The sequence below is a fragment of the Orcinus orca genome, chromosome 3 (genome assembly GCF_937001465.1).
Source record: "Orcinus orca chromosome 3, mOrcOrc1.1, whole genome shotgun sequence".
In the NCBI taxonomy this organism is placed as follows: domain Eukaryota; kingdom Metazoa; phylum Chordata; class Mammalia; order Artiodactyla; family Delphinidae; genus Orcinus; species Orcinus orca.
The window spans coordinates 7,837,085-7,858,857 of NC_064561.1; the positions used below are offsets into that span (position 1 = coordinate 7,837,085).

The window sequence follows — 21,773 nt, forward strand, 5'->3', positions numbered from 1 at the left end:
CAACCCCACCCCCTCCACAGAGGCCTCCCCGCTCCCAGCTGACTGTCCCTCCCTCCCGCCAGGCTCCTGGGAAGGGCTAGAGACGCGAGGCCTGGACCCAAGCCCTGGGGGTGGGAGGTGGAGTCCCGAGTCCACAGCACCGACTGCTCCGCACGTCTGCCAGGTGCTGCCCACCGACCTGCCGTCGCCTCCTGCACCCGCCTTGACGGAGCCCCAGGAGGAGCAGCCCCCGGTGCCCTCACAGCCCGCAGAGGAGGAGGACGAGGAAGAAGAGGAGACGGAGGAGGAGGAGGGCGGGGAGGAGGGGGAGGAGGAGGATTCCCAGGTGCCAGGGGAGCAGCCCAAGGTGTGTGTTCAGGGGAGAGGCGGGTGATGGGGGCAGGGTGGGGTCACTCTCTGACTCTGTCCCCCCACCCCCCAGGAGACCCCACCCCCAGTCGTGCCCCCCCAGACAGCCAGCCCCACAGAGGAGGACAAAGTGCCGCCCTACGATGAGCAGACACAGGCCTTCATCAGTGGTGAGGGTGGAGCCTGGGAGGGGTGAGTGCGTCCTCATCGCCTGCACCTGCAGGGGCGCAAGAAAGAGGCCTTACGTGCTCGCAGCGGCGGGCTGAGGCTGGCCCCGAGCAGGCCGGGGGCCTGGGGGGCCTGGGGGGCCAGCGCCGCCTCCACCGGCCCGGCCCCGCCCCCCGCCCCCTGGCGGGCTGTGGCTTGCTTGTCTCACCCCTGGCAGGTGAGGGGCTGGCTGGGCCCCGGGAGCCCAGGCCCTGCTGCTGCAGGAGCTGAGAGCCCCGGAGGTGGGGTGGGGTCTGCCCTGGGGCTGGCGAGGCCCACAGAATCTTCGTGGGCCCCGTCCTCGTCCAGAGCAGGCCCGGGGGCTGGGGGAAGCCGGCGTGGCTGCGGCACCCCCTTCCCTCTCTTCCCGGCTGGGAGTTGGGGCACCTCTGACCTCCTTCCCTGCCCCCACCAGCTGCCCAGGAGGCCCGCAACAAGTTTGAGGAGGCTGAGCGGTCCCTGAAGGACGTGGAGGAGTCCATCAGGTATGGGTGCCTGTGTGGCCACGGTGCCGTCTGCACCGGCCCCACAGCTGCCTGCTGCTGGGCTCCCTAGGGGAGGTGGTGATGGGGAGTCGCCCGGGCGACCTCGGGCAAGGTGGCAGTGGCTCCTGCAGGGAGGGTCCCCAGGTGATGGGGAGCAGAGCCCAGCCCCCAAGAGGCCCTCTGCCACCGGAGCGGGCCTTCCTGTGCTGTCCTGAGTCGGGCTGCGGCGGCCCCAGCTGCCGCTTAAGCTCCCGGCCTCCCCTTTTAGGAACCTGGAGCAGGAGATTTCCTTTGATTTTGGTCCCAACGGCGAGTTTGCCTACCTGTACAGCCAGTGCTACGAGCTCACCACCAATGAGTGCGTCCCCCACGGACGGGCGGGGTGGTTGGGCTGGGAGGGCCTGGGCCTGAGCAAGGATGGGGGGAGTGAGGAGCAGGGCTTAGGAGCAGTCACTGGAGTTTGAGGTACTTGTGTGCCCCCTGCGGGGGGGGATGTCATGTAGGTTGGGGCCCGGGTCTCCCCTACCCACGCACCCCATCCTGTGATAGGTACGTCTACCGGCTCTGCCCCTTCAAGCTCGTCTCGCAGAAACCCAAACTCGGTGGCTCCCCCACCAGCCTCGGGTGAGTGGGCTCAGGCTGGGCCCCCCTCTCAGCCCCTGGTCCCCCCGGCCGCCCGGCCGGCCCCGCTCAGCACCCCACTCTCCCGCAGCACCTGGGGCTCGTGGGCTGGCCCCGACCACGACAAGTTCAGCACCATGAAGTATGAGCAGGGCACAGGCTGCTGGCAGGGTCCCAACCGCTCCACTACTGTGAGTGCCCGGTGGGCTGGGCCGGTACGGGGGACCCAGGCCCACCGAGCCTGCCTGAGCCCCGCCTGCCTGCCACCCGTCCCAGGTGCGCCTGCTGTGTGGGAAGGAGACAGTGGTGACTAGCACCACGGAGCCCAGCCGCTGTGAGTACCTCATGGAGCTGATGACACCGGCCGCCTGCCCAGAGCCACCACCGGAACCGCCTGCCTCAGGCAACCACGATGAGCTCTAGCCCTGCCCTGCCCCACCCGGCCCGGCCCAGAGGTGGGTGGGGAGGTGAGACCCCTACCGCCTCGGCTGGGGGATGCAGGGGGTGGTCTAGGTCGCATTGATGCTCCCCCCACCCATCTCCATCTGTGTCTCATTTGGTTTCTCTGCGGCCCCAGAACCTCAAGACGTGGAACCAGCCCCCAGCGGTGCTGCCCGCCTGCCCCTCAGTCTGTAGACCAAGGCTTGCCCCTCTGGGTCTCCTTGCCCTCCCCAGTGGGCAGGAACCGGGTGGGGCTCCATGCCCTGCTCTGGGGGCAGGCGGGGCAGAGCCACGGTCCCGGCCCCAGGTGCCTCTACAGGTGGAATAAAGGAGGCTGCCCTCCCTGGACCCCCGCCCTGGTGCCCCCCCCCCCACCCAACCCTGTCCCCCACCCAGGGCATCTGCCTCCCCTCCTGGTGCGGAAGAGTGACTTGACCTGTGACCTCCAAACAATAAATGTGATCTCCCCAACTCATCTGTCTGTCTTTGCTCGGGTGTGGAATCAGCCAGGGGTGCGAGAGGGCTAAGTGCAAGGGGAAGCAGCTCTGCAGATTCTGTGCGGGCCTCCTTCCCCATCAGGCTGGCTCCACAGTTGGGGGTCTCACCTGAGATGCCCCGTGGACAGCACAGCCTGGCGCCACTGGACAGACGGCCCCTGGGCCACTTCTGTCTGGGTTTCCACCTGGACTTGTCTCCCACCTGCTAATCACAAGAGTGCTGTGGGAAGGCCAAGAGGCTCCAGATGAGATTCAGGCCCAGAGAGGGACAGCAGCTTGCACTCAGCCACACAGCGGGGCTGTTGACACGTGTTCCAACACTCCCCGCACGCCGTTGTACATATATCTGAGGCCGTAAGATTCTGAACTTTTATTTTCTGGCATGAAAAGTACAAATAATTAAACAATTCCATGTAAAAGTCTGTTACCGCGGCCAGGCCTGTAATCCCGGTAATAAATAGTGTCTAAACTCAACGCAAAGTGTTCTTGTTGTTGGGTTTTGGGTTTGGTTTTTTTTTTTTTTTGTCTTTTTTTTTTTTTAAACAGTTCTTTATCACCTCCAACATGGACTCTGTCTTGATTTGAAACCATCCAAATAAATAACAGGATGAAGGGAGGGCTGGAGGGGCTGAGCCCCTTCCCCATGGGCCCTGCCCCTGCCTCCCAGGGATGTGGAAGACCCCAGGCCCCCTCCCCTGGGGTGAGGGGCTGGCCTCCAGGAAGGGGGCCTGGCTGGCTGGGCTGAGTTCTGTGTTTTAGAAAAAGGAGTCCCCTCCCAGTCTTGGGGGTGGCAGGGGCTCAGGCCTCTGTGAGGGGGTATGGGGAGGTGCCCCCTCTCCAGAGCCCGGCCCCCCCCAGGGTGAGGGACAAACCCAGCCCTTATTGCTCACAGATGCCTCCGCCACGCTGCCCACGTGTGGACACGTGTCACCGCACGGAGTGCAGAGGGGAGAAAGCCCCAAGAAAACAGAGGGAGAGGGATGGACCCGCTGCGGGGCCTGCCCTGCTGGAGGGGAGCGGGGAGGTTGGGGAGGACTTAAAAACCACAAGAATAAATAGGTTTGTGTATCAAGAACAAGCTAGGGTTTCACCAGCTAAATAGGACTGAAAAAATTCTCAAGACGAGCAAAAATAATCCCATTAAGACCCCGGACGTCGCTGGCCGTGGGGACCGCCCTGCAGAGCACAGGTCCCCCAGGGCGCCGCTCGGCTACCATTACTGTTATTAATAATTATTATTACTTTAATGATTCCACTTCCCCTTTTATAAATAAATTAGGCATAACCACGTCTCGGCAAAACTTAAAGAAACAAAGAGAACATCGTGGTTCCTTTAAACTTGCAAACTGGATGAAGGAACAGAAATATACACAAATGTCCTTACAGGGCAACAAGGAGGATAAATAGTTAACATAGCAATAAGTTAAAACTACAAGAAGCTCAATTCGGCAAAAAAGTACAAGAAAGTTAACTGGTGCCAGTTTATGTCTGTTTTGTTTTTTTTTTTTTCTTTTTTTTTTTTAAATCTCTTCTGTGTGTGTGGTTTTGTTTTGTTTTTTTCTCTTCCTTTTTTTTTTTTGTCGCTTTTTTTCTCTTCTGTTTGTGTTTTTTTGTCGCTTTTTTGATTTTTTTTTTTTCTTTTTGTTCCTTGCAGCAGAAGCTCCACAGACGTTTAATAACAACACCGGGAGGGGTGGGGGAGAGAGAGCTGGGCAGTCAGATGGGGCCATGGCCAGACACCAAATGCAGGGACACCACAGAAAGGGCACTGAGGCTAAAATCGGGGTTTGCCATTCTCAGTTCTGACTGGGCCCTCTGCGGGGGGTGGGGGCTTCAAGGGCTCCCAGGGGGCTCCGGCTTTTGGCTTCTATTGGATTTTTGTTTGTTTGTTTTTTACAAAGAGTGAAAACTAGGGGGATGGAAAGTCCAGACAGAAGCCAAGGCCGGGGCTCGGGATAGGGGCTGCGTCCACTGCCCTCACTGATCTGGAAAGACGGAAAAACCCAACAAACTGAAAGGGGGTGACAAGTGGACGGAAAGGGAATGCGGGGCTGGGCCCCTGGGCCCATCCACCCTGGGCCTGGAGGGGAGTGTCATCGGGGCACTTGCTGCTGAGGAGGCTCTGGAGTGGAGAGGCTCAGGGCCTGGCCTCCCCCTCGGCCTCGTGGGCCAGGGCCTCGGCCCAGGGAGGCTCAGCCCCAGGGATGGGGGTCCTTTGGCCTCAAGCGTTGGGTGGGCTGCCTCCAGCCCACCATGATGCCAAAAGGACAACGAGGTATCGTGTGTCTGGATGCATGGACGCTGTGTGTTCACGCCTGTGTTCGTGGGCGGCAGGGACCATTGAGGAGCTAGGAGAGAGCTCTGCAGAGAACCTGGGGCAGGGGCGAGTGGGGCTGAGTGCCAGGAGGAGGGGTGGGCCGGCCTCGCTGGAGGAAGTGGGCTATGGACTGGGCTGGGGTCTGGGCTGTGACCTCTCGCCTGGGCCTGAGGGATGCTGTGGGCATGTCTGTGTGTCTCTGGGTATTGTGACTATGTTTCTCCATGACTGGGTGTCTAGATTTGTGTGTCCAAATGTAACTGTCTCCACTTCCATGTGGCCACAGGCACGTGTGGAAATGTTCCCATGTCCACGTGTGCACGTGTCCACATTTGTCCCCGGCCACATTCACCAGTGTCCACATCTGCCCGTGGCCGCATCTGCCCACGTCCACCATGGCCACATTTACACAGCCCCATACTTCAGTCTTCTGTTGTTTATATGTGTGTTTGTCTACGTGTCTGAATTGGGCCAGGGAGTTCCTGAGGCGTGTCTCTGGGTCCGTCTGTGCTGCTGTGTATCCCTGTGGGGTGTGTGTGTGTGTGTCCCTGTGTGTCTTCACGTGGCTGTGTTTCTCTGTGTGGCCCCATGGACCCTCAGCTCCTAAGCCCTGCTCCCTGTGTCCCTGCCCCAGTTGGTAAACATAACCTGCCAAAATATTTTCTTTTTTTTTTTTGTCTTTTTTTGTGTTTTTTTTTTTTTTCAAGTTCAAGAATCCCCAGTAAAAATTCTCCACGAGGTCTTTTTTCCCTTTTTACAAAAATAGAGTTTTTCTTCCCCTCCCACCCCCCCTTTTTTTCATTGTGTTTCTGTTTCCAGCCCCTCCCCCTGCCCCTCACATTCCACCAAGGGGCTCTGGGCCAGGGATGCCCACACACCTCTCACGTTTCGCTTTTTTGGGGATTTTTAAACCTGCTCCCCCCTCTCAGGCTCACCTAGGTGTTGGGGAGGCCTGGGCAAGGGGGCCTGGGAGGGCACCCCCAGCACCCCTCCCCCAAGCCATCCACGGAGGGTGGTTGAGGGTGTGCTGGGGGCACGTCTCTGCTTTCACTTTAGCCGAAAAAGGAAACAAAAACCTTCACCATGAACAAAACCAAGACGAGAGAGTGAACAGCCCAGCCTGGGGGGGAGGGGCAGGAGGACGGGGTGGGGGACCCCCAGGAGCCCTCCCATTCCCTGCAGACCCTCCCACCGAGTGCTCACCCTGTGGCTTCTGCAGGGACACGGGGCCCTCGTGCCGTCCGTGGTCTGCCTGCGCTGTCTCTCTCGGGCCCCTGTCTCTCTCTCTCTCTCAATCTCTCTCTCTTTCTCTCTCTCTCTCTCTGTCTCTGCTGCCCGGGAAGGGTGGGGAGGGCGGCGGTGGCTCAGGCCTTGTGCTGTTTGCTGGTCTTGAAGGACACCTGCAGCACGCGCTCGCCCAGGCGGTAGCCGTTGAGGCTGGCGATGGCCATGGCCGCCTCGTCATAGTTGGTCATGGTGACGAAGCCGAAGCCCTTGCACTTGTTGGTGGTAAAGTCGCGGATGACCTTGACATTGGTGACTGCCCCAAAGGGCCCGAACAGCTGCCACAGCACACTCTCATCCGCCTCCGGAGACAGGTTGTACACGAAGATGCACCAGCCAGCGCCCGCCGCGCCCCCCGACAGGCCCACGCCCGCGAGGCCGCTCATGCCGTCGATGGCGATGGGTGAGAACCTGGCGATGAGCGACAGGGGACTACTTTGGGGGTCACGCGGGCTCTGCCCTTACCCCCGGCATGCCCCCTGACCCTGTCATGACCCCTGACCGTGCGGAGACCTCGGGACTATGTGACCCCTGCCTTGGCCCCGTGACCTCCATCTGTGACCCCGCCTTAAGCCCCAGACTCTGAGCCACTCTGATACACCAGCCCCCGATCTCCATCCTGACCTGGAGCCCTGTCCTGACCTCTGACCCTCCCTAAACGTTAGGTCCTCACCTGCAATCTTGCCCTGAGCCCCTGTCCACCCCGACACTCCCTGACCTTGGACCCTACCTGGTCCTCAGCCCTCTTGACACTGACCCCCTCCCCACAACTGGCCACCACCCTTCCCTTGACGCCTCTTCCCACCCAACTCCTGCCCTCACCCCCACTCGGGCACCACCCTGATCCCGCCCTTGGCGATGCTGTCCCTTTTTGCCCCACTGGCCATCCTGCCAGGTGGAGGCCCACCCGGCAGGGCAGCGCTGGAACCAGGGTGTGAGCGAGGCCTTTAAGCGCCCCCTCTCGTTATTCAGGTCTCAGCTCAGCTGTCACTTCCCTGGGGTGGCCTCCTTTGACTCATATAGTGGCCACCTCCTCCCTCTGGCCCTCTCTGGCCTTTTCCTATGTATGTATGTATGTATTTTTTGGCCTCACCACACGGCATGTGGGATCTTAATTCCCTGACCAGGGATCGAACCCGTGCCCCCTGTAGTGGAAGCTCAGAGCCCTAACCATTGGACCACCCGGGAAGTCCCCAGGCCTTTTTCTATTTAAATCATGTATTTATCCTTAGCTCCATCTTCCCTGCAAGGTTCTATTCCCTCGGTGTCCCGGCCCAGAACAGCTCCCAGCACCAGTAGGCCCTCGGGGGGTGGGGGTGGGGTCTGTGGAGTGAACGAATGAGTGAAGGGGCATTGGCTCCCTGCCTTCCCGAGCCATTCCTTTGGTCACTGGGCTCACTCCCTCCTCCTGGCCTTTGCACAAGCCGCTCTTGCCGCCAGGAACTCCAGTTCTGCTCTGGCCCTGTCTCCTGAGCGATGTCTCCACTGGATCCTTATCACCCCGTCTCCTGCCCCCTTCACAGCCCAGATCACGGTTCATCTGTCTCCTTCCCCAGTGGACTGAAATAAGTAATAACAGTAACCATAATCATAAGAGACACTGCCTTTTAAACTGAGTGAGCCTGCACTCCGTGCCAAGCACCGTGCTCAGTACCATTCCAGCTCCACCAGGGGCCAAGTCTGGCCAGGCCACGCTGGGTCCCCAGCTCAGAGCCAAGCTCCTGGCCCTCAGCATGTGCTCAATAGCTCTTGATGCTATAAACATGGGGACCTTCAGAGGATCAGGGATGTGGACAATGGAGTGGGTGGGGGGCCTCAAGGTCCACCCCCAGCTATGAGGCAGAAGGGGGCATTCTGTGACCCTCAGCATAGATGATCAACAGTGGCCAGTGGGGGCACAGCTGTGACCCAGGCAACACTGCCTGCCTTTCAATGGGGTGGAGGAGGCCACAGACAGGCCCCCCAGATCCAGATTCTGTAGTAGCAATTTCTAGGCATTTAGTAGGCTCAAGGACCCCCAGATCTCTTAATGGCCACACTATGCCCAGACAGGGGTGGTCCTGGTGGATGAGGTGGGGGATGGGGGCCATAAGGGCAAAAGGGTCCAAGGAGGGACGGCGAGGGGCTGGGGGCAGTGGGGCGGGGGCACTGTTACCTCTTGACTCCGTAGGCCATGTTGAGCAAATTGTCCAGCCTGTGGAGGCAGAAGGGGTGGTCACTGGTGGCTTCTGGGCACACCCCCGGCTGTGACACCGGGCAGCCAGCCTGCCCTCCCCGCCCCCACCCAGCCATCCAGCAGTGCCAGCCCTGCCCCCGCCTGCCTGCTCCCCGCCAGGCTGGACACCGCCTGGCACGGAACCGTGGTCACTCGGGCACCGCCTCTTGCCTGCCCTGCTGCTGCCCAGCCTGCACTGGCGTCCTCGTCCTCCCCCTCCCGGCCGCCCAGCCCTGCTCGCCTGCCCCCCACCCCCCAATCCGTCCGGGGCTTGGGTCCCGAGAAGGGAAGTCTCTTCTCCAAAGTGCCTGGGCCAGGCAAGTGACAACGCCTCTCTGAGCCTCAGGGTCCCCGTCCGTAAAATGAGGACAAGTTCTGTCCTCACGGGGTCGCTACGCAGAAAAAGTAAGGGTGCCTGGCCAGCAGGGAGCTGAAGCCACGTGCCCTTGGCGGGGTGGGGGAGGGGGTGGGTTGGCAGTCAGAGCTGGGCCTGGTCAGGTGATTCTAAAACTACTGACGCCAATAATGCCACCCTTAGTGGCCTGCACACATTGAGCGCCTGCTGTATACAAGGGTCTGGCCTCAGCACCTGACAGACCCCCACGTTTCCCCTTTTGCCCTGGTTTCTCTCCGCCCTGCAGGAATGGGGTTCGGCGAGGGCACCTGCAAGCCTAGGGCATCCGGCCCTGGGGGTCTGGGACGTCTGGGGGGCAGGGAGCGGCAGGGGGCTCACCGGAAGCGCTGTGTCTGATGGTGCAGGGGGCCTGCGTAGCGCCTGGCGGAGGACTGGTAGAGGTGAGTGAGCAGGGCCTGCCCGGTCTTCTGACTCGGGTTGTTGGCAAACTTGACCGTGATGGGCTCGGCCGCACCTAGCGGCTTCTGCCCGTTCAGTCCTTTGATAGCCTCCTCGGCCTCAATCCTCTTGTCAAAGCGGATGAATCCCACACCCCGAGAGACACCTGCCGGGGCGCGAGGGCGTCATGGGTCCCGCCCCCTCCTGGGGACCCGCCCCCTCCTGCGTGACCCCGCCCCCCTCCTCGCTGCTATTTCCGGTTTCTCCACTCTGGTCCCACCTGGGTGCCTTAGCCCAGTGGCCCCCACCCTCCCACCCCCCCTCCCACCCCCCCGCCAGGTGCACTCTCCCCGGCAGCCTGACCTGTGACCTGGTCCACCAGGATGCGAGAAGTGATGATGCGGCCGTACTGGGAGAAGAGCTGCTCCATCTCTTTCTGGCTCATGGTCTTAGGGAGCCCGCTGACGTACAGGTTCGCATCCCGGATGGAGGCGGAGCTGGGTCTGGCATAGGACACCTGGGGGAGGGTGTCAGGCGGACAGGGGTGAGGGCAAGACCCATTTCAAATGGGGAGGGAGAGGCCACATTCAAACCGCCACTGAGCAACAGAAATCCCTCATCCGTTTATTCAACAAATACCGCAAGTAGTCACCATGGGTGGTGGGTGGGGTCAACCAGGGCTTGGGGGAGGGGATGTGGCTGTGACCAAGACAGCGTGGCCCTGCCCGCGTAGAGCGGTGAGAGGGACCTGTCATCCGAGGAGGTCAAAGGAGCTGCGCCCTTGGGGTCACATGTCTCCCTGGGGGCCTCAGGGACCCTCACATCTCTAGCTCATGTTCTCAGGCTGGATATTCCATCAACATTGACACGTCCCACTCCCTTGGAAAGTGAACCTGGGATGCTGGCTGGCCCCTTCTCTTCCCGACTACAGTGGGCCCCTCAGATCTTTAGCGCCCAGCTCAACCCCGACGACTCCCAAATGTCCGAGCCCAGCATGCGCCTGGCCCCTGAGCTGCACACCTGCGTGACACCTGCCTTCAGGCACCCCACGAGGAGGCCTCATGGGGGATCACACTCAGCACCCCTGACTTGCCCTAACTCAGTAATGACAGTTCTGTCCTGGCTGCTCAGGTCCCGAGCCTCGGGTTGTCCTCAATGCCTGTCTGTCACACCCGCATCCAACCACCATCCATCCTGTCAGCTCCACCTTCCTCATTATCTGGATAGAATTCACACACTTCTCTCCATTTCCACTGCCCTACCATTGCTCACCCTGACCAGTGCAGCAGTCTCTACCCTGGTTCCCTGCTCCACCCTCGCCCCCACACAGGCTGTTCCCCCCACAGCAGCCAGGGGGCACCTGTGAGCATCTCAGCCAGGTCACATCCCTCCTCTGTTTAGAACCCTCCGTGGCTCCCACCTTCCTGAGTTAAAGTGCTTCTCAGGGCCACCAGGCCCTTCACGACCTGCCCCATCACCCCCCTACCCTCATCTTTGCCCACTGTCCCCCTCCACATCTCTATTCTAGGCACATGGGCCTCTTCCACATTCCCCAAACACAATAGGTGTGCTTCACCCTCAGGGCCTTTGCACTTGCTGTCCGCTGTGCTTGCAACTCTCTTCCTTATTTTTCTTCTCCAGGTCTCAGTTGAAATATCCTTCCCGTCCTTTCCCATCTGAATTTGGTCCTCCACCCTTATCCCTGTTACTCTCTGTCAAAGCCCTTCTCTCAGCTGTGAAGTAGACACGTTTTAGTATGATCCTTCGATTCATGTCATTAATTATGGTCCAGCCCAACAGTGAAACTCTCTGCAGCTGTTTAAAAAATGGTGGACGTGTATATTTATTTCCCCGAAACAGTGGTGAGTATTGTAAAGTGGGGGAAAGAAAAGTCCATTTACAGAGCAGCGAGTATTGTGTGACCCCATCTCATTGTGTGTTTATCAATGTCCTGGAAACATGGTCTGGAGGGCCCACCCCTAAACGCTAGCAGGGTGACCTAGAGCTGGTGGGGGAGGCGAGGTGGGATAAGCTCCGTTCCCCCTTATTTCTGCTGATGTCTATTTTCTGTTTCTTCTAAATTAACCTCTGGGTAGATGGGGGTCATTGTAAAGGGTCTGGCTTTTGTTTGGGGTGGTGAGTTGTGAGGGCATATTACTTCATTAGAAATAGCTAATTAAAAAATGAACAAAATGAATAAATTAGGCCAAGGGCGGATGGGGGTGAGGGTGTTCATGGGGTGGGGGCAGGGGGATTCTAACTGATGCAATTGTGCACACCTGGGATCCTCCAGAAAAAAGACAAACACCACAGCTGCTATTATTTCTGTAATAATAATTAAAACTCATGGCCATGTATTGGATGGTTTCCACTCTCCCCTACCCCGTGGGGCTGTGAGTTTTGAGGGGTGAGGACTTGTTGATGGACTGGAGCTGGGGGAGAGGGGAGGGGAGTCTCAGCTCCTGGGTGGGTTTTGGGGTCAGGGGTCATCTGAGGCACAGAGTAAGTGTTCAGGGGCCTTTCCCATCCTTTCATGACATGGGCTGACCCAGGTCCCTCACGTGGTATGGGCTCCTCCCACACCCCCTCACTAGGACGGGGCCTGGCACACGATGAATGGCTGGAACTATTGTGGGCAGAATCTGCTGGAACACCTAGTCAGGACCAACTACACACTACAGCCACCCAGGCAGATGCACATGCATGCACATACACCCACACAGAGGGCCACGCTCTGGTATTCACTGCACAACTATGGTGACTACACCAGCAGGAGGGTGACACAAGGCCACCGCCACATTCACGGTGACTCTGGGGGTCTGGGATAATTGCAGTAAGCGTCGCAGAACCACACACCTGTCACACCACCACACAAGCCCTCAATGTCACACACGTTCCATCCTGAATGGGGCACAAGTAGACACACCCACACAACTTCACTGTAACACACAAACACCCTGTCACAGCCAGACACACCCACGCAGCCCCACCAGGTCACAGCTGGAGTTGCAGTGCATCACAAAGCACCTGTCAAATAAACACCACGTCTCACAGACACAAGATGACACACCCTCGTCTATAGCAGCCAGACCCACATGATAACAGCCACTCACATAGCTAGGGGGTCCCATAGCTACGGGGTCCTACAAACACCATGTCTTATAGCTCAGGGTCCCCTGAGCTATAAGGTCCCACATCACACGCACACAGTGGCCCTCTGGGTCATACAGTTCATCACTAGGGTCCACTCTCACAACCTGGGGGCTTCTGGGTCTACTTGGCCATGGAGGGACCCATCAGGCCCTTGTCAGCCTCCACACCAGGGAGAGGAAGAGATTCCGGCACCTCTGTTCCCATGGCGAATGGGGGGCCAGATGGGCATCCTCCCCAGCCCAGCCTCCCCCAGGGTTCAGGAGCAAATTTGTGGGGCGGAGCCCAGACACCCACAGGCAAACCTAGAGAGGGGGTTTCCATGGTGATTCCCTGCAACCCCCACGGCCTCCTGGGAACCTGGGCTTGCAGGGTCCCAGCTGCAGCTGCTGAGAGGGGAGGTCATGGGGCGAGGGGCATTGTACAAAGGTGGGGGAAGGGCCCACCCCTAATCCCACCCTCCCAGACCCTAGTTAGGCTCCAGATGGCAGATGGGCCCCCACCTCTCCCCCATTTCCATGACAAAGGCAAGGAGAGGGCTGCCCACCAGACCCTGGTCACTCTCTCCTACTGCTGAGGGGGTGGGTACCTCCAGGGCCTGGCTGACTCCTTGAGTTGCCGGAGAATGTGGGGCTGATCATCTCCCCATTGACAAGAGAGGAAACTGAGGTTCAGAGAGGCAGAGCCATTGGCCGCGGGGCCCCAGCCAGAAAGCCTTTGGGGATTGATTTGAACCCCTTAGGGGATGAGCCATGGGGGAGGATGGGCAGCAGTGGGGGGAATGGATGTACGGGGAGGGTATGGTCGTGGGGGGCTGGGTGGCCATGAAAGGGTCAGTCCAGGTGGGCGGTAATAAAGAGGAAACGGGCACAGCCAAGATGGGAAGTCACAGGGATGGGTGGCAGTGGGGAACGAGGGCGCTGACCTTGATGGTCTTCGTCTGCAGTTTGAGGCCGTTGAGGGTGTTGATGGCTTTGTCTGCATCGTTGGGGTCAGAGTAGTTCACAAACCCGTAGCCGAGGCTCTGCCCTGCAGGCAGGACCAGGACAATGACCTCCCTGGACCTGCCAGTGTCCTCCCAGACCCCGGCCTGAGAGACTGACCACCCCCCTCAAGGTTAGGAGAACCAAGATTCCACCCTTATTTGTTACCCCCAGAGTACTACCATATCCTGAGGACAGCTCAGACCCCCCAGGGTCCCACCTGCTCCCATCACCTCCCACCTGGGGTCACACCTGTCTCTACACCACACCTGTACTCCTGAGGCTACCACCTCTGTCCCCTATCCCCACCCCCCACCTGCCAGCAGCCACACCTGTGATCTTGTCCCGAACCAACTTGCAGGACTCAATGTCACCAATGCTGCCGAAGAGACTCTTGAACTCATCCTGGGTCATGTTCTGGGGCAGGTAGTTGACGATGAGGTTGGTCTTGCTGTCATCACTGGCTCCGTTTGTACCAAGGAGTGGCCCGTTGGGCAGGGCCGGGCCAGCCGGGCCCCCCGCCACCTGAGACTCCATGGCCCCGAGTATCTGCTGGAGACAACAGGCCGCACCCACTCACGGCCCAGTTCCCACACCAGGGACCAGTGGGAGTGAGGAGGGGCTTGGTGGTGACAGATCAATCAGGTCTGCATAGGCTTGAACATACAGAGGGGATAAGGTATTATTCTTATAGTCCCTTCCACTTCTTGAGCACTGGGCAAAATACTTTACAGGTGGTTTTACTCTGAAAAAGTCCATATGTTAATGCCATGTATGCCCATTTGCACATATGCTTGCCTGTTTGTCCACAGCCAGTCTGCGTTTTTAGAATAATGAAATTAATACTTTGTATTCAGAATAAGAATTACAACATTTTTATTAGCTTTGAAGCCCTCATAATCCCAAACCTGACCATGTACTTTGCTCTTCCCACCAAATGTAATTCCTATCCCAAATGTGTTAATATTTCTTTTGCTTTATGCATAATTGACCCCCACAGGTTTTCCACTGAGCCATTTTGGGTTTTTTATGTATATCATAATAACACCTGCAAATATAATGACAGTTTTATTTCTTTGTCTCCAATCTATACCTGTTATTTATTTTTCTTATCTTGTTGCAGGGGCTACATTGTGACATTGGCTTCTTTATTCTTGACATTAAAGGAAATGTTTTAAACATTTCACAGCTAAATATGATCTTTACTATAGGTTTTTTGGCAGATGGCCTTTATCAAGTTAAGAATGTTTAATTTTATTCCTAGTATCTTAACAAGATTTTTTTTAAGGAATGGATATTGAATTTTATTGAATATCTTTTTCTGCATCTATTGAGATGATTTTTTGCTTCAATATTTTTTTTAACAGATAGGGAAGAGGCTTTTTATTTTTATTTTTTAAAATTAATTAATTAATTAATTAATTTATGGCTGCGTTGGGTCTTCGTTGCTGTGTGCGGCTTTCTATAGTTGTGGCGAGCAGGGGCTACTCTTGGTTGCGGTGCGCGGGCTTCTTATTGTGGTGGCTTCTCTTGTTGTGGAGCACAGGCTCTAGGCACGCGGCTTCAGTAGTTGCAGCATGCGGGCTCAGTATTTGTGGCTTGAGGACTCTAGAGCGCAGGCTCAGTAGTTGTGGTGCATGGGCTTAGTTGCTCCGCAGCATGTGGGATCTTCCCGGATCAGGGATCAAACCTGTGTCCCTTGCACTGACAGGTGGATTCTTAACCACTGCACCACTGGAGAAGCCTGCTTTAATATGTTCATGTAATAAATTACATTAATTGATTTTCCAATATTAAGTCAACTTTCCTAAGCTACACTAAACTTGGTTATGTTGCAGTTTTGTTTATATACATTGTTTGATTTGCCAACTTTTTTATGGTTCTTTGTTTAGGATTTTTAACCTCTATATTCAGGAAGATATGCTTTTTTAAAATTTAATTCACACAGAGGCTCAGGTAGAAATTTATTATGCTATGACAAATAAGGAATTTGAGGCTCCGAGATGTTAAGGAACTTGTTGAAGTCACACAGCATATCAGTGGTGGCACTGGAATGCAAATGCAGACCTGTCTAGACCTGAAGACCACTCTACCATTCTCTATGACAGTCAACCAGGCAGGTACCAGCTCTGATAACTCTTCGCTGTGTGTCCTTGCATATGCTCCTTATCCTCCTGGGGCCTCTGGTTCACTTTGCTGAAAATTCAAAACAATTAGTAATGGCTATCTTAAGGGCCACGTAGAGAAGAATTATAAAGCCATGTCTGGGCTCAGAACGAAAGAGGGCTGGGATTGATTGGTATTGTCTGTCATGGGCATGGGAAGGGAAAGTAGCTAGCATTTCCTTAGGTCTTCTCCTATGTCACAGTTGGTGAATAGGTTGCCCTTACCTAGAAACCCAAATAGATTGGTAGAGTCTTCCTAGACGGATGAATTAAGAAGGATTTAAAGCTATATTCAGTTTCAGCAGTAAAGATGACTGTGATTGATGAGCAATATCTGTTGTGGCCACAGAATTAGAAAGAGCCAGCAGGTACACATCATCTCAGCCATCCCTGCCCCAAAATTCAATACAATAATTGTTCCCAAATATTGCGCATACTATGTGCCAGGCACAGTGCAAGGCCCTCTGCAGGGAATGTTTCTTTTCTTTTTCACCACTCTGAAAGGAGGAGGGTTTTATTACCCCTGCTTAGGAGATGCTATGGACTGAATGCTTGTGCCCCTCCAAATTCATATCTTGAAACCCTGCTCTCCAGTGCAGTGGTATTTGGAGGTGGGGCCTTTGGAAGGTTATTAGGTCATGAGGGTGGAGCCTTATAAAAAGGGACGGGAGAGAGATGATCTCTCTCTCTCCACCCTATGAAGACAGTGATAACACAGCTGTCTACAAACCAGGAAGCCGGCCCTCACCAGGAGCCGAATCAGCCCACACCTTGATCTTGGACTTCTCAGCCTCCAGAGCTATGAGAAATACGTGTCTGTTGTTTAAGCTACCCAGTTTATGGTATTTTAGTCAGCCTGAGCTGAGTAAGACAACAGATGAGGAAAGTGAGGTTCAGAGATGTTTGAAAAATTACCAAAGATCATGCCGCCCATAAACGGTGAAACAGGGATTTGCGCATGAGCTTTTCTGATTGGGCATCTGTATTTCCAACTTCCACTGCCAACCAAGACTAGTGCTGGCTCTAACACTTCCCAGCTGCGTGTCCTCAGGTATGCTACTTAACAGTCTTTATGCTACGACCTCTGCTCCACTTTGTTGAAAACTCCAAATCACCAGCATAGTGACCAGAGAGACCCATCTAAAGCCAATTGTGGGTGCAGCTGGAAGGCATTCTGGGATCAGTTAGCTATGTCTGACACAGGCAGTCATGAGAAGTGGAAGTGGGCTTGTCTTGTCCACAAGACAAGCCCTGCCTCATAATGCTGCTATTAATAATCACCCTGCTCCATTGACACCTACCGTGTCAGGTACCAGGGAAATAACTCAGAGACGTTGGGTGATATAAATGGGGAAACTGATTTCAAACCTGGATATGTTGGACTTCAGAGCCGTTTTTAATGACTGGCCAATACACTGGGGGCAGCTCTGCCACCACATAGCTGTATGTCTTCAGCGACAATCTTAGCTCTTCTTTGGGCTTCTGTTTCCTTGTCATTTATTCTTATTTAAAGGATAGTACAGAGGGTCAACTCCCCTGCAGCTCCATTTGGCTGGGAGTGGCTGTCTGGGGGAGCTGCCTGGAGGATTCTTCTTCTTCTTTTTTTCTTCCATTTTTGGCCACGCCATGTGGCTTATGGGATCTTAGTTCCCAGACCAGGGATTGAACCCAGGCCCTCAGCAGTGAGAGTGCGGAATCCTAACCTCTGGACCATCGGGGGGGGGGGGGGGATTCCCTGGAGGATTATTCTGAAGCCACATCCAGGCTCACCAGGAACACAAACTGGGTTGATTAGCAATGTCTGCCACAGGCGCCTGAAATATAGCAGTAATGTACCTTCCACACATCTGCATCCTGGTCTTGTAACATTAATACTTTACGAACAACATGGCCATGTATTGAGGGCCTGCTATGGGCCAGCCAAAATTCTTTATGTGAAAATTTCCAGGCAATTCTCCCCAAATTGAATGTTATGGGACTCTATTCTTATTTAACAGATGAGAAAACTGAGTCTCATTGAAGGAGGAGGGATTTGCACAAGTTTGGGTAGCATGTAAAAAGTGGATCAAGAATTCCAATTCAGGGTTCAGACTCTAGAGCCCACTCTCAATGAAAAGGCTGATTTAAAAAAAACAAAACAAAGCAAAGCAAAGCTGAGCACCCACTCTTTGCCAAGCCCCAGGCAACACTACATTTAAACCCACTTTGGGGGCTTCCCTGGTGGCGCGGTGGTTAAGAATCCGCCTGCCAATGCAGGGGACATGGGTTCGAGCCCTGGTCCAGGAAGATCCCTCATGCCGCGGAGCAACGAAGCCCGTGCGCCACACTACTGAAGCCCGTGCACCTAGAGCCCGTGCTCTGCAACAAGAGAAGCCACCGCAATGAGAAGCCCGCGCACCGCAACGAAGAGCAGCCCCTGCTCGCTGCAGCTAGAGAAAGCCCGCGCACAGCAATGGAGACCCAGTGCAGTCAAAAATAAATAAATAAAGAAATTTAAAAATAAACAAACCAAAAAGAATAAACAAACAAAAATAAACCCACTTTGTTGGCCGAGTCTGCTCATTCAACTCAACAAATATTTACTAGGTGCCACCATATGCCAGCTGCTGGCTCCACCCTCCTGTATATCCTCTGACGCTCATGTTGCCTCTCTAGGTCTCTGTCCCACTACTAAAGATATGGCACAGAGGTCCCCCGTGTATGGGGAGATGGAGTCTGAATTCCCGTCTGGGCTCAGCGAGCTAGAATTCTGTGATTTGTTGATAATGTCTATTATGGGAGCCCCCAAAGCAATCAGCAGTACATAAACCACTGTTTCAGGACACATCAGATCCCAGCTTTGGAAGCCCTACTATGTGCCAGGCCCTGAGCCTGTGCTGTTTTCATTGCCTTTCCACAACCACCCTGAAAGCTGGAGATCATCTCCATTTCTCAGATGGAGAAATTGAGGGTAAATGGGACCTGTGACTTGCCCAGGATGACAGAGGGAAGTAGTAGCGATGGTGTTAGGGTTTGACCCCTTGATCTGATGACCCTAGAGCCTACATACAGGGTTACTGGTCCTCCACCCCCGGAAATGCTGTCCTCAACTTGGGTGGGGTTAAGAGGTGACTGGGGGGTTCCCAGTCAGGATCTTGAGGCCCAGCCCACTAATCTCACCACCACCCCATCTCCCTCCCATCTGTGCCAGAGCTTAGAAGGATCAGTGTCGCATTTCCTCCGAGGCTGAGCCGGCTGAGCTGCTAATGGGGATCGGATTGGTGGAGGCCACACCCGCCCTGCCTCAGCCCACAGTAAATGCGTGGCCTGGGATGACACAGGGATCACAGGGACCTTCGAGGGCTGTCCCAGAACAGGGGTAGAGAGGTGAAGTCAGAGGTGAGGAAGGCAGATCAAAGATGGAGCAAGGGAACCTCCCCTCCCACTCTCTCCAGCTCTTCCTCTGGGTCTCTCCCTCTTTCTGTTTCTCTTTCCCTCTTTTCCCCTCAGTTTCTCTCTCTTCTCCTCTGTCCCCATCTCTCCTCTCTGTCCATCTCTCCCCTCTGAACGCTTCTCTTTCTCCCCCTCCCTCTCTCTCTCACCCTTTCTCCAACTCTTTTGCACCATTATACAAACATCTGACATATGGATTTTGCAATGAACACACCTGAGGTTACTTGCTGTGTCAGACCCCCTTGGCCCCCAGCTGTGCCCCCTGGCCCTAGTCACAGTGACAGATGCCTGGGTACTGGCAACAATAGGGCATTGAGTGGCTATGCATGGTAAGGCTGGGCCACCACGTGGTGCTAAGTGAGCCTCCTACTTCTGGGCCCTTCTCCCTCCATGCAGGGAGGGCCCTCACTGTCTCAACTCATCCCCTCACTTCCTTCCAGCCTGTCCCCATGATGGGTCTCTGCCTGAGTACTCTCCATTGGAGTGACCAGGACTCCAAGGGCTTCAAGGCCCTTGTGTGACCTCTGACCACACCCTCTCCCCTTTGTGCATCAGCTTCCCTTTCTCAAATGAGGGCACAGATCGGAGCAATGTATGCTGGACTGCTGTGGGGGTGCTGAGGGTCCTCAGAAGGCCTCGCTCACGTTCCTAGATCAGGGTGAGCAGCGTGAGGCACAGAGAGGGGAAGGAGCTGCCTTGAGGTCACACAGCAGAAAAGGGTGGTCTCTCTCAGGCCTCTCTCAGAGCCAGGTGGGTGGGTCCCAGGGTCTAGTATGGGAGAGGCCCAGGCGTGCAGGGAGTGCTGAGCATCCCCCCACCCACTGTGCTCGTTACTACTCGAAAAAGAGATCCAGGAAGAGACACAGTGTACAGAGACACACACACAGAGACCCGAGAGACAGAAAGAGCGGAAGAAGGAGGCCCCGGCGCCAGGACCAGACAAAGGACGCTCGGCAGCGCGGGGAGCAGAGTCGCGCGGCGGGGGCGGGGGTGGAGCTGGGGTGGGTCTAGAATTGGCCAGCCCCGCCCCCGGGATACGCCCGGGCTGCCAGTGGAAATCCGAGGGCTCGGAAGAGGCAGGGCCCCTGGGGCCCCTGGGGCGGGGCTTAGATGGGCGGGGCAGGGGCGTGGTTAGTAAGGGCGTGGCCGGGCGTGGCCGGGCGCTCGGGAGCTGACCAGCTCTGTGGCTGCTGAAAACCCCGAGCGCGGGGCGAGTGGTGCGGGCGGGCGGGCGCGCTCAAGGTCATCCCGCGGCCCAGAGCTCTGGCGGGGTGGGACGCCTGAACCTGGCCTAGGGGGCCTGTCTGAGCCCCTTACCCCATCCCCCGGGGGCGGGGGCCCAGGAGCGGCGGAGCACCCCCTACGAGCCCTCCTCTCCCCTCCCCCTCCCCGCAGCCTGAGGCGCCCGCGCGAGGCTACGGCCCGCGAAGAAGCGCCGAGAAACAAAGGGACGCGGCGGCGGTGGCGGCGGGCCCGCGGGGCCGCCGGGCGCGCCCCCTCCTCTCCCCTCCCCGCTTGCCGCAAGGTCGACGGGCTTGAGGACGAGACGCCCGGCTCCAGGGCGCGGTCGAGGCCCAGGGCGCGCGATCCGACGCCACCCCTTCCCTGGGGCTCTCGGGGACTCCTTGCCGCCTTGTCCTGGCCCAGCACCAGTGACTGGGGCCCTGCGTTTGCCTGGGAGGCCTGCTGGGTCCGGGCCTGGATGGAGGAGGCATCCTACGCCGCGGCGTCCCCTCCCCCATCAGGCCTGCTGAAGGGGGGGCAATCCCGCCCCCAGGGCGCCGTAGGATGTCCCCCGAATCGCAGCTCGATTCCCTAAGGCCTCTCAAGCCAGACTCTAAGAGCCCCCAGCACTCTGGGCGCGGCTCTGTCCACTCTCAGGCCCCGAGGCTCGGTCCTACCCCCCCCCCAACCCGGGCCTAGCTAGGCCTGGTCCTACCCCCCCTCCCATCTCTTCGGAGCCTGTGCCTAACCCCTCTCCGACTAGGTTCCCTCTCAGCGACAGGGGAATACCTACAGTGACCATTCTTGTGTGCCCGGCGGGCGCGGTCCGTGTTGAGGGTGGCTCCGGGGGTCGTGCACTCCTTGGGGGGCGCTCGATGCTCACGCCGGGGTCCTGCCCGGGCGGCCTCTGGTGCGGCCGCTGCAGAGGTCTCGGTGAGGGCAGCGACTCCCTCGAGGGCCGGGGACGGGCCCGAGCCCGGGTACGCGCGCGCGGATAACCGGGCCCCGGGGTGGCCTGCGGGCGGCAGGGGATGGAAAGAGGGAGCGGGCGCGGGATTGAGAACGCCCCCTGCGCGGCCCCGCGGGGCCCGAGGAGGTTGCGCTTCCCGACAGAGATCGCTGCGCTCTGCCTTTCGCCGCCGCCCCTCGGCCCGGCCCGTCTGGTTCCCGGTGTTCAGTCCTCTCCCCTCGCCCGCCCTCCCTCCCTCCCTCCGGCCCGCGCTGCGCGCTCCGCGCTCTGGGCCGCGCCGCCGCCGCCCCCAGCCCTTTATAGCAGCAGCTGCCAGCGCCGGCGTCGCTTATTGGCTACGGCAACCGAGCCCCGCCTCCTCGCGGCGCCCGACGGCGCGGCAGGTGGAAGAGAGGGCGCGCTGGCCAGGACTTCGCACGCCCAGAAGGCACATCCTGGGGCCTCGGGTTGCCAGATTCGGGCCCTTTTGCCCTCACGGATCCTACTTCCTGCGTTGGCGCCCTTTCTTGGGCGGGCTTTCTGCCCGGAAGACAGGAAGGGTTCCCCTCTGTCCAGCACCCAGAGCTGGAGGAGCAAAGAGGGCGAGGAGATATTGATGGCTCGATTGTACTACCTTCAGGAGGTGCTGTCCACCAAGAGCA

The 21,773-nt window shown here is 57.3% G+C and overlaps 2 protein-coding genes and 1 pseudogene across 12 annotated transcripts in view; 1 reads left to right on the forward strand and 2 right to left on the reverse strand.

Annotated features, from left to right (window-relative positions):
* The window catches only part of PRKCSH (protein kinase C substrate 80K-H), a 140,382-nt gene that overhangs the window by 10,798 nt on the left and 107,811 nt on the right, over window positions 1-21,773 (forward strand). Inside the window, exons 10-17 of one of the 8 annotated variants that reach the window (XM_012535894.3) lie at window positions 164-346; window positions 422-518; window positions 971-1,040; window positions 1,309-1,398; window positions 1,590-1,664; window positions 1,753-1,852; window positions 1,938-2,128; window positions 2,239-2,573. In XM_012535894.3, coding sequence (XP_012391348.1) covers window positions 164-346; window positions 422-518; window positions 971-1,040; window positions 1,309-1,398; window positions 1,590-1,664; window positions 1,753-1,852; window positions 1,938-2,084 — 762 coding nt within the window. In that variant the 3' untranslated portion in view covers window positions 2,085-2,128; window positions 2,239-2,573. Of the gene's footprint in view, window positions 1-163; window positions 347-421; window positions 519-970; window positions 1,041-1,308; window positions 1,399-1,589; window positions 1,665-1,752; window positions 1,853-1,937; window positions 2,574-21,773 lie in introns of those variants that run through there. The other 7 variants (XM_033401181.2, XM_004277395.4, XM_033401182.2 and 4 more) reach the window with 7 other exon arrangements.
* Window positions 4,081-5,313, reverse strand: LOC105748391 (uncharacterized; annotated as a pseudogene).
* Window positions 5,555-21,368, reverse strand: ELAVL3 (ELAV like RNA binding protein 3). Of its 4 annotated transcripts, none has more exons than XM_004277401.4 (7): window positions 20,956-21,368; window positions 13,674-13,890; window positions 13,284-13,387; window positions 9,572-9,725; window positions 9,149-9,374; window positions 8,356-8,394; window positions 5,555-6,632 (listed from the first exon to the last, which is right to left on the reverse strand). In XM_004277401.4, exons 1-7 carry the CDS (start codon window positions 20,962-20,964, stop codon window positions 6,281-6,283), a joined length of 1,101 nt encoding a protein of 366 aa, XP_004277449.2. In that variant the 5' UTR covers window positions 20,965-21,368; the 3' UTR covers window positions 5,555-6,280. The 4 variants fall into 4 exon arrangements, with proteins under 4 accessions (XP_004277449.2, XP_012391265.2, XP_033257075.1 ...); XM_012535811.3 differs by having other exon boundaries at window positions 5,555-6,611; window positions 13,674-13,893; XM_033401184.2 differs by having other exon boundaries at window positions 13,674-13,893.

Coding starts and splice junctions, on each gene's coding strand:
- ELAVL3 (XM_033401184.2), bottom strand. Junction 13,388..13,673: donor GGTTCGGGACAAGATCACAG/GTGTGGCTGCTG, acceptor TCCTGCCTGCAG/GGCAGAGCCTCGGCTACGGG. Junction 9,726..13,283: donor TGCAGACGAAGACCATCAAG/GTCAGCGCCCTC, acceptor ACCCTCCCCCAG/GTGTCCTATGCCAGACCCAG.